General features: G+C 43.5%; 1 protein-coding gene across 1 annotated transcript in view; it reads left to right on the top strand.

Annotated features, from left to right (window-relative positions):
• The window catches only part of LOC139275706 (coiled-coil domain-containing protein 8 homolog), a 55498-nt gene extending 40732 nt beyond the window's left edge, over nucleotides 1–14766 (top strand). Inside the window, exons 3-4 of the mRNA XM_070892883.1 lie at nucleotides 9454–9516; nucleotides 14445–14766. Of these exons, the coding sequence (XP_070748984.1) occupies nucleotides 9454–9516; nucleotides 14445–14495 (114 nt within the window). The 3' untranslated portion in view covers nucleotides 14496–14766. The remainder of the gene's footprint in view (nucleotides 1–9453; nucleotides 9517–14444) is intronic.
• Nucleotides 14767–15011: the final 245 nt, after the last annotated feature.

Raw genomic sequence — 15011 nt, 5'->3', positions numbered from 1 at the left:
TCGTAGGATGGTCTCGTGGCCAATGCCCAGTACAAAAAAGTCTCTGAGCATCTGCCCCAGGTAGCCATCAAACTCACATTGTCCTGCAAGTCGCCTGATCTCGGCAACGTAGCTCGCCACTTCCTGACCTTCAGATCGCTGGCACGTGTAGAACCGATACCTCGCCATCAGCACACTCTCCCTCGGGTTAAGATGCTCCTGAACCAGTGTACACAGCTCCTCATACGACTTATCTGTGGGTTTCACCGGAGCCAGAAGATTCTTCATGAGGCTGTAGGTCAGTGCCCCGCAGACCGTGAGGAGTACCGCTCTCCTTTTTGCAGCGCTTCCTTCTCCGTCCAGCTCGTTGGCTACAAAGTACTGGTCTAGCTGTTTGACATAGGCTTCCCAGTCCTCACCCTCAGAGAACTTCTCCAGGATGCCCACAGTTTGCTGCATCTTTGCGTTGGATTCGTATACTCGTCGCCAGTTATTGTGTTCCAAACACAGATGAGACTGCACACAGGGAGGTTAAAGTATCAGTGACCGCAGTCTTTATTAAGACACTCCAGAGTGAGGAACAGGCCGGCTTACATACAGTGCTCCCAAGGGATGCTGGGATCCCTTGGGACTTAAGGGGATGCATTCCCTGGTGGCAGAACACGGGAGTGCATGCTTTACACATACACAACAGAATGTGTCTGAAATTTCTTGTGAAATATTTTCTCATTTGAACACATTCACCAACATGAACCTACGCAAAATAACTCAGAACTGAACTAAATATATATTTAGATTTGGACAGAATGAGCTTGATTTTACCAACCTCGGCGGGTCCATGGCGGTTGATGTGGTGGCATGTCCCAGAATATAAAATTAGGAGCAGGTGTATTGGGCCCCTGAGGCCTGCTCCACCATTTACTAACATCATGCCTGATCTAATCTTGGCCTCAACGCCACTTTCCTGCCCACTCCCCCATAACCCTTGACTCCCCTATAGTTTAAAAATCTGTCTATCTTCACCTTAAATATATTCAATGATCCAGCCTCCACAGCTCTCTGGGGCAGAGAAATCTAAAAATTCATGACCCTGAGAAAAGAAATTCCTCCTCAAATCCGTTTTAAATGGGTGACCCCGTATTCAGAAACTATGCCCCCAGTACTAGATTCCCCCACGTGGGGAAACATCCTCTCTGCATCTACCCTGTCAAGCCCTCTCAGAATCTTGTATGTTTCAATAAGATCACCTCTCATTCTTCTAAACTCCAATGAATATAGGCCCAATCTTTCTTCATAAGACAATCCCTTCATCATTGGAATCAACCGGGTGAACCTTCTCTGAACTGCCTCCAATGCAAGTATATCCCTTCTTAAATAAGTAAACCAAAACTGTTCGCAGTACTCCAGGTGTGGCCTCACCAACGTGCTGTACAGTTGTAGCAAGACTTCTGTACTTTTATATTCCATCCCCCTTGCAATAAAGGCCAACATTCCATTTGCCTTCCTAGAGCCCAAATTTCCCCATGAGTTGCACCGTTTTTTTTTGTGTAACTTCATTTTTCTGATGTATCTTTTTAGTTGCAAATATGGCCATTTAATTTGCACCAGTCTAAGTGAGTGAGTTAGGTTTTTTGTTTGGTCAGTTTTTTTTTCAAAAGGGGGCGTTCCCAGCCACTTACACCATTTATGCCAATTTGGCCAGAAAAAAGTTGTACTAAACTAACTTAGGACAGCGTATGTGTCCACTTTTGTCCGCACAGAAAGACCTTACTAACAGTTAAGGAATTGGTGCAAATACCTACATTTAAAGCACCACCAAGCATCAAACAAAGCACAAAAAGTAATAAGCAATTAATTAACAAATAAAATAGAAGGAACCCTGCACCTAAAGCACCAAGACCAAAGTAATAAGCAATCAATACATAAATAAAAAAATTAATCACTGAAATCAATCAGTAAATAACAAATAAAAAATAGAAATCCTACCTGAGGGAACGCAGCTGGCCGCCGATGAGGGAGCCCATTCGGCCAGGGCTAGGGACGGTGTGCTTCGGCCCTGCAGCGCACGTTTGCCGAAAAGGCCTGCCAGAAGCTACTGCACATGCGCGCAGACTCGAGCACGCATGGGCTGTCCCGGCACTGTTTTCAGCGGCAGGACCTAGCTCCGCCCCCCTCTCTTCATTGTATGCCACGCCAGCTCCACAGGCGGCCCGAGAATTGGCCATGATCGCAGGGAGTTTTTTCGGCGCTGCTTCTGAGGTCAAAAGTCGGTGGGGGGCTCGGAAAAAACCGGAGGGCCAAATTTGGGCCGCTAATTACTTGCTGTACCTGCATGCTAACTTTTTGTGTTTCATGTACAAGAATCCTCAGATCCCTCTGTACCGCAGCATTTCATAGTCTTTCTCCATTTAAATAATAATTTGCTTTTTAATTCTTCCTACCAAAGTGGATAACCTCACATTTTCCCACATTATACTCCACCTGTCAAATTTTTGCCTACTCACTTAACCTATCTATATCCTTTTGCAGATTCTATGTGTCCTCTTCACAAACTTGCTTTCCCACCTATCTTTGCATCATAGAAACACAGAAAATAGGTGCAGGAGTAGGCCATTCGGCCCTTCGAGCCTGCACCACCATTCAATATGATCATGGCTGATCATGCAACTTCAGTACCCCATTGCTGCTTTCTCTTCATAACCCTTGATCCCTTTAGCCGTAAGGGCCACATGTAACTCCCTTTTGAATATATCTAACGACTGGCATCAACAACTTTCTGTGGCAGGGAATTCCACAGGTTCATAATTCTCTGAGTGAAGAAGTTTCTCCTCATCTCGGTCCTAAATGGCTTATCTCTAATCCTTAGACTGTGACCCCTGGTTCTGGACTTCCCCAACATTGGGAACATTCTTCCGACATCTAACCTGTCCAATCCCGTCAGAATGTTATATGTTTCTATGAGATCTCCTCTCATTCCTCTAAATCCCAGTGAATATAAATCTAGTCGATCCAGTCTTTCTTCATATGTCAGTCCTGCCATCCCGGGAATCAGTCGGGTGAACCTTCGCTGCACTCCCTCAATAGCAAGAATGTCCTTCCTCAAGATTGGAGACCAAAACTGTACACAATACTCAAGGTGTGGTCTCACCAAGGCCCTGTACAGCTGCAGTAAGACCTCCCTGCTCCGATACTCAAATCCCCTCGCTATGAAGGCCAGCATACCATTTGCTTACTTTACTGCCTGCTGTACCTGCATGCCTACCTTCATAGACTGATGTACCATGACACCCAGGTCTCGTTGCACCTCCCCTTTTAATAATCTGTCACCATTCAGATAATAATCTGCCTTCCTGTTTTTGCCACCAAAGTGGATAAACTCACACTTATCCACATTATACTGCATCTGCCATGTATTTGCCCATTCACCTAACCTGTCCAAATCTCCCTGCAGCCTCCTAGTATCCTCCTCACAGCTCGCACTGCCACCCAGCTTAGTGTCATCTGCAAACTTGGAGATATTACATTCAGTTCCTTCATCTAAATCATTAATGTATATTCTAAATAGCTGAGGTCCCAGTACTGAACCCTGCGGTACCCCACTAGTCACTGCCTGACATTCTGAAAAGGACCCGTTTATTCCCACTCTTTGCCAACCAGTTCTCTATCCACATCAATACATTACCCCCAATACCATGTGCCTTAATTTTGCACACTAATCTCTTGTGTGGGACCTTGTCAAAAGCCTTTTGAAAGTCCAAATACACCACATACACTGGTTCTCCTTTGTCCATTCTACTAGTTACATCCTCAAAAAATTCTAGAAGATTTGTCAAGCATGATTTTTCATAAATCCATGCTGACTTGGACCGATCCTGTCACTGCTTTCCAATTGTGCTGCTATTACATCTTTAATAATTGATTCCAGCATTTTCCCCACCTCCGACATCAGGCTAACCGGTCTATAATTCCCTGTTTTTTCTCTCCCTCCTTTTATAAAATGTGGGGTTACATTAGCTACCCTCCAATCCATAGGAGCTGAACCAGAGTCCATGGAATGTTGGAAAATGACCACCAATGCATCTACTATTTCTAGGGCCACTTCCTTAAGTACTCTGGGATGCAGACTATCAGGCCCTGGGGATTTATCAGCCTTCAGTCCCTTCAATTTTCCTAACACCATTTCCTGACTAATAAGGATTTGGCTCAGTTGCCCCTTCTCGCTAGACCCTCGGTCCCCTAGTATTTTTGGGATGTTATTCGTGTCTTCCTTCTTGAAGACAGAACCAAAGTATTTGTTCAATTGATCTGCCATTTCCTTGTTCTCCATTATGAATGCACCTGATTCTGACTGCAAGGGACCTACATTAGTCTTCACTAATCTTTTTCTCTTCACATATCTATAGACGCTTTTGCAGTCAGTTTTTATGTTCCCTGCAAGCTTACTCTCATACTCTTTTTTACCCCCTCCTAATTAAACCCTTAGTCCTCCTCTGCTGAATTCTAAATTTCTCCCAGTCCTCAGGTTTGCTGCTTTTTCTGGCCAATTTATATGCCTCTTCCTTGAATTTAACACTTTCCCTAATTTCCCTTGTTAGCCACGGTTGAGCCACCTTCCCTTTTTTATTCTTACGCCACACAGGCATGTACAATTGTTGTAGTTCATCCATGCGATATTTAAATGTCTGCCATTGCCTATCCACCGTCAACCCTTTAAGTATCATTCTCCAGTCTATCCTAGTCAATTCACGTCTCATACCGTCGAAGTTTCCTTTCTTTAAGTTCAGGACCCTAGTCTCTGAATTAACTGTGTCACTCTCCATCTTAATGAAGAATTCTACCATATTATGGTCACTCTTCCCCAAAGGGCCCCGCACAACCAAATTGCTAATTAATCCTCTCTTGTTACAGAAGACCCAGTCTAGGAATGGCCTGCTGTCTAGTTGGTTCCTCAACATATTGGTCTAGAAAACCATCCCGTATACACTCCAGGAAATCCTCCTCTACAGCATTACTACCAGTTTGGTTAGCCCAATCAATATGTAAAGTCACTCATGATAACTGCTCTACCCTTATTGCACGCGTCCCTAATTTCCTGTTTGATGCCATCCCCAACCTCCCTACTACTGTTTGGTGGTCTGTACACAACTCCCACTAACGTTTTCTGCCTTTTGGTGTTTCACATCTCTACCCATATATCATCCACGCTAATATCCTTCCTTACTATTGCGCTAATCTCCTCTTTAACCAATAACGCTACCCCATCTCCTTTTCCTTCCTGTCTGTCCTTCCTGAATATTGAATACCCCTGGATGTTGAGTTCCAGCCTTGGTTACCTTGGAGCCATGTCTCTGTAATCCCAATTACATCATATCCGTTAACTGCTATCTGCGCAGTCAATTTACCCACCTTACTACGAATGCTCCTCACATTGAGGCTTAGAGCCTTCAGGTTTGTTTTTTTAACACTCTTTGTCTGTTTAGAATTATGTTGTAATGTGGCCCTTTTTGATTTTTGCCCTTGATTTCGCTGCCCTCCACTCTTGATTTTCTCCTTCCTACCTTTTGCTTCTGCCCCCTTTTTACTTCCCTCTGCCTCCCTGCATAGATTCCCATCCCCCTGCCATATTAGTTTAAACCCTCCCCAACAGCACTAGCAAACACTCCACCTAGGACAACGGTTCCAGTCCTGCCCAGGTGCAGACCATCCGGTTTGTACTGGTCCCACCTCCCCCAGAACTGGTTCCAATATCCCAGGAATTTGAATCCCTCCCCCTTGCACCATTCCTCAAGCTACATGTTCATCTGAGCTATCCTGCAATTCCTACTCTGACTAGCACGTGGCACTGGTAGCAATCCTGAGATTACTACCTTTGTGGTCCTACTTTTTAATTTAACTCCTAGCTCCGTAAATTCAGCTTGTAGGACCTCATCCCGTTTTTTACCTATATTGTTGGTACCTATATGTACCACGGCAGCTGGCTGTTCACCCTCCCCCTCCAGAATGCGCTGCAGCCGTTCTGAGACATCTTTGACCCTTGCACCAGGGAGGCAACATACCATCCTGCAGTCTCGTTTGCAGGCGCAGAATCGCCCATCTATTCCCCTTACAATAGAATCCCCTATCACTATAGCTCTCCCACTCTTTTTCCTGCTCTCCTGTGCAGAGGAGCCACCCCTGGTGCCATGGACTTGACTGCTGCTGCCTTCCCCTGATGAGTCATCTCACCCAACAGTATCCAAAACGGTGTATCTGTTTTGGAGGGAGATGTCCATAAGGGACCTGCCTTCCACTGCTCTGCCTGATGGTCGCCCATTCCCTATCTGGCTGCATAACCTTTACCTGCGGTGTGACCAACTCACTAAACATGCTATTCACGACATCCTCAGCATCGCGGATGTTCCACAGTGAATCCATCCGCAGCTCCAGTGCCACAATACAGTCTGTCAGGAGCTGCAGCTGGACATACTTCCTGCACATGTTGTTGCCAGGGACACTGGAAGCATCCCTGACTTCCCACATAGCAGAGGAGGAGCATGACACGGGTCTGGGCTCTTCTGCCATGACTTAACCCTTAAATTAACCTAATTGGTAACAATGCCAAAGGTTTCTTACTGATAAAAAAAAAGATTAAATACTCATCAATCCACCAGCCAATCACTTACCTGCTTGGCTGTGACATCACACTTCGATTTCTTTTTGCTTCTTTGTTTACCTTCTGTCCCTGCACCAGCTGGGCTCTCAGACTGCCGCCACTCCGACTCGTTGCCGCCGCCCTTTGTAGTCCTGAGCCCGCTCCTCTCGCGATACTGGCCCCTCAGACTGCCGCCGCTCCGACTCGCTGCCGCCACCCTTTGTAGTCCCGAGCCTGCTTCTCTCGCGATGATGGCCCCTCCGTCCCTTCATCCAAGTCATCAATATAGATCGTAAATAATTGAGGCCTCAATACTGATTCCCACCAGTTACAGTTTGCCAACCTGAGAATGACCCATTTATCCCGACTCTCTGTTTTCTGGTCGTTAGTCAATCCTCTATTCATGCTAATATATTACCCCCAACAGTAAACTTTTATGTGGCACCTTATCGAATGCCTTCTGGAAGTTCAAGTACACTACATCTACTGGTTCCCCTTTATCCACCCTGCTCGTTACATCGTCAAAGAACTCTAGCAAATATGTCAAACATGATTTCCCTTTCATAAAACCATGCTGACTCTGCCTGACTGTATTATGATTTTCTAAATGTCCTGCTACTACTTCCTTAATCATGGACTCCAGCATTTTCTGAATGATAGATGTTAGGCTAATGGGTCTATAGTTTTCTGCTTTCTGTCTTTCTCCTTTCTTGAATAGGGGCGTTACATTTGCAGGTTTTGCAATCATAGAAACATAGAAAATAGGTGCAGGAGTAGGCCATTCGGCCCTTCTAGCCTGCACCGCCATTCAATGAGTTCATGGCTGAACATGCAACTTCAGTACCCCATTCCTGCTTTCTCACCATACCCCTTGATTCTCCAGAATCCAGGGAACTTTGATAGATTACATTCAATGCATCCACTATCTCTGCAACCACTTCTTTTAAGACCCTAGGATGCAGGCCATCAGGTCTCGGGCACTTATCCATATTTAGTTCCATTAGTTTGCCTAGTACATTTTCTCTAGTGATAGTGATTGTTTTAAGTTCCTCCCTCCCTATAGCCTGGCCTCGCTGCTGGCTCCAGCCCACTGTGCAGAATGATTTTCCCCTGATAGGGCTTGTTAATCTCTCCCACCGTGTTTGCCAGCCAACTGAAGGAAGCGGGTCCTGATGATTTAAAGGGACCAGCACAAATTAATTTTGACATTTGTGCTGTCAGTGTTCTGCAGCATTGAGAGGTTCACGGCTGCACCCAGGCTCTCCCATGTCTCCCTCCATATGCTTATGGAGGGAGTCACAGCACACTGGTAGGTTATCTTCCCTTCCAATGGACGGAAGAGACCTCCCTAGGATACCAATGCAGCCTGGTTGCACATTGCACAGGAGAACACAAGCAGGGTCATTAGGAGGACCTGGCTGCAGTGGCGCAAACCTTTCAATGATCTCTGTGCGTTGGGTCTGTTCAGCACTGAAAGACCTGACATTTGGGAAAGGCACGTGGCGGCAGGTTGACACCGGGGTCCTGACCTGTTGTCAAAAAAAAATTCCCATCTGACCTGCCACCGATTGCTCCCGCTGACTCCCTGCAAAATTCTGCCCAATATTTCCTCATTTTTGCAATGAATAGGAGGTATGTCATGATGATAAAAATCTACACTGTTTATGTAAAATCACAAATGTCTGAGTAATTATGGGTTATGGGCAGCCTTGTGAGTGGAGGTATTTGTCATCTCACACTAGAGCCAGAGATTCTAGCTGAGATATCCAGCTTCTTAAAGAGAATGAATGGGAAAGCATGACTGCGCTGTGCAAACGTGGAAAACGCTGGCTGTTCTATTTATAGTAATGCATAAGATGTGTTTAACTGAAGAAAAACTAATGTGAATGAATACCAGCTGAAAGCAACACTGGCAGAGGGTTCGAGCAAAAGAGATTCCCATGCCCTCATATTAGAATAGCGCAATAGTGTGGAGTCTGTGGTCTGCAAGAACGAATAGAGTAACTGTAGTACAAAACAACTCTGGGAAAAATATACATTACATTTAAATGAAAAGTAAAATATCACAGCAAGTCGAAAATCAGTAAGCTTAAATGGGCAGACAAGGAGATAAATAATTATATAAATGGATTAGAGCACAGTGGGTTTCACTGTACAGTTTATACATATCTACAATTAATTTGCTCACTCACTGTACTGTATTTTTATAAGGTAAACATATTTTTATTATTTAGCACTTGTAAAATGTAAATTTCATAAACTTGTAAACATCCAGAACTGCTCCTGGGCACGGCCAAGGGGGCCATCAACCGGTCCAGATAACGGGCGGTCGAGGTGGTCGTTCAGCCCGACGGTCTGCCTCTCTTCCGCAGTTACATCTGAGCCAGGTTGTCCCTGGAGATGGAGCACACGGTGTCCACCGGTACGCTCGCGGCCTTCCGCGAGAGGTGGGCGCCGGAGGGACTGGAGTGCATCATCACGCCCGGCAACCAAATTTTAATTTGATTTATGTCTAAAGTTTAATTTGTTTAAGTTTGTCAGTTTTAGTGCCCCCCCCCCACCCCCTTATAGCCAGGGAGCACTTGTATAATTTGTGTTTTGGTGCCCTCAAAAAAACAAAAAAACAAAAAACATAAAAAACAAGGGGGCACTTGAAAAGTTTTTGGAGTGTGCCCCCACCCCCCCTTTAATCAGGGGGCGCTTGATTAATGTTTACAACAAAATAGTTGTAAACATCCAGATAGCTCAAGTGAGGGAACTCACTGTTTGTAAGTCAGACTGAATTTCAAATGTTAATCTTATAAACAAATGCCACAGGACTTTAAATATGTTTTATTTTATAGACAATGACTGAAAATCTGGTATATGAAAGACCAAACGACCCCCTTGAGTTCATGTTACATCAGGTATGAGAAACACCACAAAATATTTGCAAACACACCTTTATAAATTGGAACACTGTTGACTGGGGTTGTCCTGATGCCTCAGTGGATAAATATATTGTGAGGTGTAGCACTGAGGCAAAAAGACCAAGATGTTCTCAATTAGGTCCCTGATCTGTACTGAGTTACCAGATCTCAACTGGGGCAGCTTTAGTCTGCTACAATTGACGTCATTGTTCTTGGGTTAGAAGGCTTTCCAGTTGCTGATTGTTGGATAATGCACATCCGTAGTTGTTGGACAAAGAGATGATTGGGTTTGGGTGTTCTGTTACCCCAGGATTGAATGGGCCACCCACCATTCAGCATTCAGGCCCACGCATGAGGAAAGTCCATTAGGCTGAAGTAATGAACAGCAGTCAGCTCCTGTGGAGTTGTACTCAGTAATTTCACCATTCATTTGAGACTCTAAAATGTTCCCTATCACTGATGTTAAACTATCTGGCCTGTCATTATCAGCATCTCGGGGCTCAGCGATATTCTCCCTCATCTCCCTCGGGATCCTTGGATCTGTCGGGCCTTGGTAGTTTGTCTTCTTTTAGCCTAACCCAACAGAATATGTTGATAGTCTTGTTCCGTTCTATTGAATAGTGATACTTACATACACTTATCTAATAATTTCCTTTTGTCCATCATAATATCACTTATCTCGCTATTATCCACTTCAGGCTTCACTCCTGTCAGATATTCTTCTATTTGTAAAAGTCCGATACTACCGCAATTTTTTGATCATCATCTACAGACTGACATCTCCTCTCAGGGATCCTACCTCACTTTTAAGAATTTTCTTTTACTGATAGACTGTTAAAATACTTTATTGTCCCTTTTGATATTTTATAATTTTTTCTCGCATACTCAATGTTAGCTTTACATTACATTTCCCCCATTACAACAGTGACTACACTCCAAAAGTACTTTATTGGCTGCAAAGCGTTTTGAGACGTCCAGTGGTCGTACAAGGCACTATATAAATGCAAGTCTTTCTTTCTTTATCCTGATCTTAACCTCTTTTCCTTTTTCTCATCTTCTCCTTTAGGTTTTTATTTATTATTCTTATCATCCTTATAGGCCCATTCCTTCAATTTTAATTAGTTTCTAACCTCTTCATTTATCCATGGAATTCTAAGAATAGTATTAGTTTGCTTTTGTTTTAATAGAATATACTTATTCTGAATTCTGCAATCTCATTTTTAAAAACATCCACTGTTGTCTACCATCATTTGTGTAAATTTCTCTGTCCACCTCACCTCAGCTAGCTTGCTCCTCATTTTTCTAAAAATGCCCTAATCCAGTCTGGTTTGTATTGACCTTTTCCCTTACTGGTGGATCTTAAACCTGATCATACTGGTCACTGTTTGCAAGGTGTTCACTCAGATTTAGTTTGTCTACCTGATTTGTTTCATGACTCATAACCAGATCTAGTAATGCCTCTGCCCATGAAGGCCTACTGCTATACTGCTTCAGGAAGGAGTCCTGTACACGTTTTAGCAATTCCAGTCCCTTTGCTCTATTTACTCCTTCTCTGGCGCAATCAATAAGTTGATCATTAAAATACTCCGGAACGATAATGTTGTTATTCTTACTCACCTCTCTAATTTGACTGAAAATTTCCTCTTTTATTTTCTAACCACAATTGGGAAGTCTATCATATACCCATACTAATGTAATAAGCACTTTCTTCTCTTTAAGCTCCAACCATATTGACTCTGTCTGTACCCCTTTTCTGTCTTCATCAACCCTCTCCATATAATGTTTTCCCTGTTTTACCAATATTGTCACTCTCTTTTTTTTAACTTTCTAAATAAATTATATCTTGCTATGTTTACTTTCCATTCTTGCCCAGTTTCCAGCCAGGTTTCGGTTTATACTGTTAAGTCTAGATCTTCCTGTGAAATACTTGCTTCAAGTTCACCCAGCTTATTTCTCCCATTCTGCAAATTGTAATAAATATATTTTGGGCTGGATTTTTGGCTTTGATGTTCTTGGGGCGATTTTGGCGGCGGGGTGGGAAAGTTAGCGCCCAGGAATAGCTTACTCCCCAGTAATTAAGTTTGGACAGCTGGGCCCTGCATCAGGAGGCGCAGTGCTAAGGGAGGCGTTGTACACCTCTCGTGAGCACTAGCATGGGAAACTCCCAAACTAAATAACCAGGCCAGGAGCACTCCGAGAGACGCCGGCAGGAGCGGGGAACAGGGAACGGGAGGGGGAGGGGGGGAACCTAAAAACACCCACAAAAACATTCCCAAAACATTGCCCACGCCACCACAACTCAAATCGCATAAAAAATTAAAAGAAAAAACAATCACACTTACCTTAGGAGTCCATTACTCATCTCTTCACCAACGGGATGGTTGGACCGCCCTGATTTCCCAGGCAACCAGGCTTTCTGGCGGACTGGTCAGGCAATAGTTAAAACTCGCGCCGGTGTCGCAATCGGGTGTTGCATATCGGCGCAGCTCTTCCAGGCGGTGCTGCTCCACATCACTACAGAGCCCTGAAGGCTGACCGCTCGGCCAAAACACCTCGTCGCTGCCATTGTCGCTGTTCCGGGGTGAAAAACGGAGCGGAGAAGACCCGAAAATCCAGCCCTTTAACTTGTTTTGCTTTATTTAGCCCAACTCTCTCCCGTTTTTTGGGGGGACTGAATTACCTTTTCCATTCTCCATTTAAAACTAGTCTTTCCACTCCATATCTTTCTTGCTAAATTGCTTTCTACATGAAAATTGTCCTCATTTATTTCTCTCTATTAGCTGGTCCCGGTTAGTTTTATTTTCCCTGCTCCCCTCTTTCATCCTTGTTTAAATATTTTGCCACTTCCCTATTTAATCGTTTTGATAATACGCTCGCACCCTTCCTGTTCAAATGTAGCCTATCCTTGCAGGATAGCTCCTATCTGTCCCAGAACTGAGGCCAACAAAGTAGAATCCCTTTTCCTGACAGCACACCAAGCAGTACATTGAATTGCTTAATCTTCCTTTGCTTCCCTATTCTAGCGCATGGCTGGGGAAGCAACCCTGAGATTACCACCCATGAAGTCTTGCTCTTAAGATTATTTCCTAATCTCCTAAATTCATTTTAGAAGGCTACAGGTTGTTGTTTATTTACAAAATGTCGATAATGGACCAAAAATTTCAGCCGGGGGCTTCCTGTCTCCGACCAAATTTTTTTCAACGAAAGTACCTATTGGACCCGGAGGAACGAACACTTCGACTCCGAGGCCTAGATGCGCATTGCAGCATAGAGGCCCACGGCATCCCAGGAGCGTAATCACTTCCTGGGATCATGTAGACCTAGATCACCAATCACAATATAGTATTCTCAATGAGTATACCCCTAAAACAAAAAAACACACACATAAATAAAAAGAACACTTCACTTTTTTAAAAGTAATAGAAATTAAATTAAATTATTTTCCTCATAAAACAATTAAATTTTTTTTTGAAATTTAAAAAAACATTTTTTAATAGTGTTGAACATAAACTTACCTTCATGGGCCAGGTTTTTAATATGAAAATAAGTAATGACATTTATTTTTTCTATCTTTTAAAACTCTTACGCTGGTAAAAGTAGGCCTTACGACTGCTTTTACCAGGTGTAAGAGTTTGAAGGACATTCGCTAGGCAAGAGTTGGACAAATAGCTCAAATCTCAACCTGCGAAGGTCTTCTCCTGGGGAGGTGTGTGATCTGTAAAAATAAATTTTGAAAGATCGCAAGTGCCGAGTTTAGGCGCACGCACCTGGAGAGGCTGCAATTTACGGCCCAATATTTTCTTCAAGAATTCGTAAAGTGTTACTAGTTCTTGTCGAATTGTGATAATATTTCTATCTGTATTTTATCTCATGAACTGGACTATATGGCACAGTATGCGTTGATGTATTTTGACCTTTGAGCGGGTTGTGTAGAGGACACAGAGAGGCTGCAAAGAGATTTAGATAGGTTAAGCGAATGGGCTAAGGTTTGGCAGATGGAATACAATGTCGGAAAATGTGAGGTCATCCACCTTGGAAAAAAAAACAATAAAAGGGAATATTATTTGAATGGGGAGAAATTACAACATGCTGCGGTGCAGAGGGACCTGGGGGTCCTTGTGCATGAATCCCAAAAAGTTAGTTTGCAGGTGCAGCAGGTAATCAGGAAGGCAAATGGAATGTTGGCCTTCATTGCGAGAGGGATGGAGTACAAAAGCAGGGAGGTCCTGCTGCAACTGTACAGGGTATTGGTGAGGCCGCACCTGGAGTACTGCGTGCAGTTTTGGTCACCTTACTTAAGGAAGGATATACTAGCTTTGGAGGGGGTACAGAGACGATTCTCTAGGCTGATTCCAGAGATGAGGGGGTTACCTTATGATGATAGATTGAGTAGACTAGGTCTTTACTCGTTGGAGTTCAGAAGGATGAGGGGTGATCTTATAGAAACATTTAAAATAATGAAAGGGATAGACAAGATCGAGGCAGAGAGGTTGTTTCCACTGGTCGGGGAGACTAGAACTAGGGGGCACAGGCTCAAAATACGGGGGAGCCAATTTAAAACCAAGTTGAGAAGGAATTTCTTCTCCCAGAGGATTGTGAATCTGTGGAATTCTCTGCCCAAGGAAGCAGTTGAGGCTAGCTCATTGAATGTATTCAAATCACAGATAGATAGATTTTTAACCAATAAGGGAATTAAGGGTTATGGGGAGCGGGCGGGTAAGTGGAGCTGAGTCCACGGCCAGATCAGCCATGATCTTTTTGAATGGCGGAGCAGGCTCGAGGGGCTAGATGGCCTACTCCTGTTCCTAATTCTTATGTTCTTATGTTCTTAGTACAAGTCAGATATTTGCTTGCTCTAGAGTGGGCACAATAAGGTGAAATTCACAGTACATATTTGATAACTGGCTATTTCTGCTCCATAACAGATACAGACAATGATCTGGCTGCGTGACAACCAAGAAATCTGTGTGGAATAAACTGCACTAGAGCATATTGTGCTATGAACACATTATGTAGGAGTTGATGCACATTGATTTTTAATCAAGTCTTCTCTTATTGTTTCTATTACTGTAATATCATGTGCAGTACAGTGTACAAATAGTGAACATAAGGCAAGTGAACAATGACCACGAATTGAATGGCTGAGAGAGTATCTAATTTCCTATCATAAAATCAGGTCACATATATTTGCAATCATGTATATTTTACATGTTTTTGTTTTTAAAGTGATGCGGTGATAACATAAATATATTCTGAAAGACAATTAAATATCTGAAAATATAATTTTTTTCGTGTTGTGTTTGCTTTAAATTTACTGGTTTTGTGTTTTGCCTCAATTTTGCTTTTCTTCTTTTTTCTGCCAGTTTTGTGATTTGAGAGCTAGTTGGGTTCGGCTTCAAGACTCTTGGGAATCTTTGGGTACGTTACACCAATGGGCATTATCCATGTGTGACTCTTGACAGTGCGAGCGAGGAAGCTACTTAACTTTATCC

This window comes from Pristiophorus japonicus, chromosome 11 (assembly GCF_044704955.1).
Source record: "Pristiophorus japonicus isolate sPriJap1 chromosome 11, sPriJap1.hap1, whole genome shotgun sequence".
NCBI classification, from domain to species: domain Eukaryota; kingdom Metazoa; phylum Chordata; class Chondrichthyes; family Pristiophoridae; genus Pristiophorus; species Pristiophorus japonicus.
Note: the sequence above shows the minus strand (reverse complement) of the source record. Positions and strands in the feature narration are given on the sequence as shown.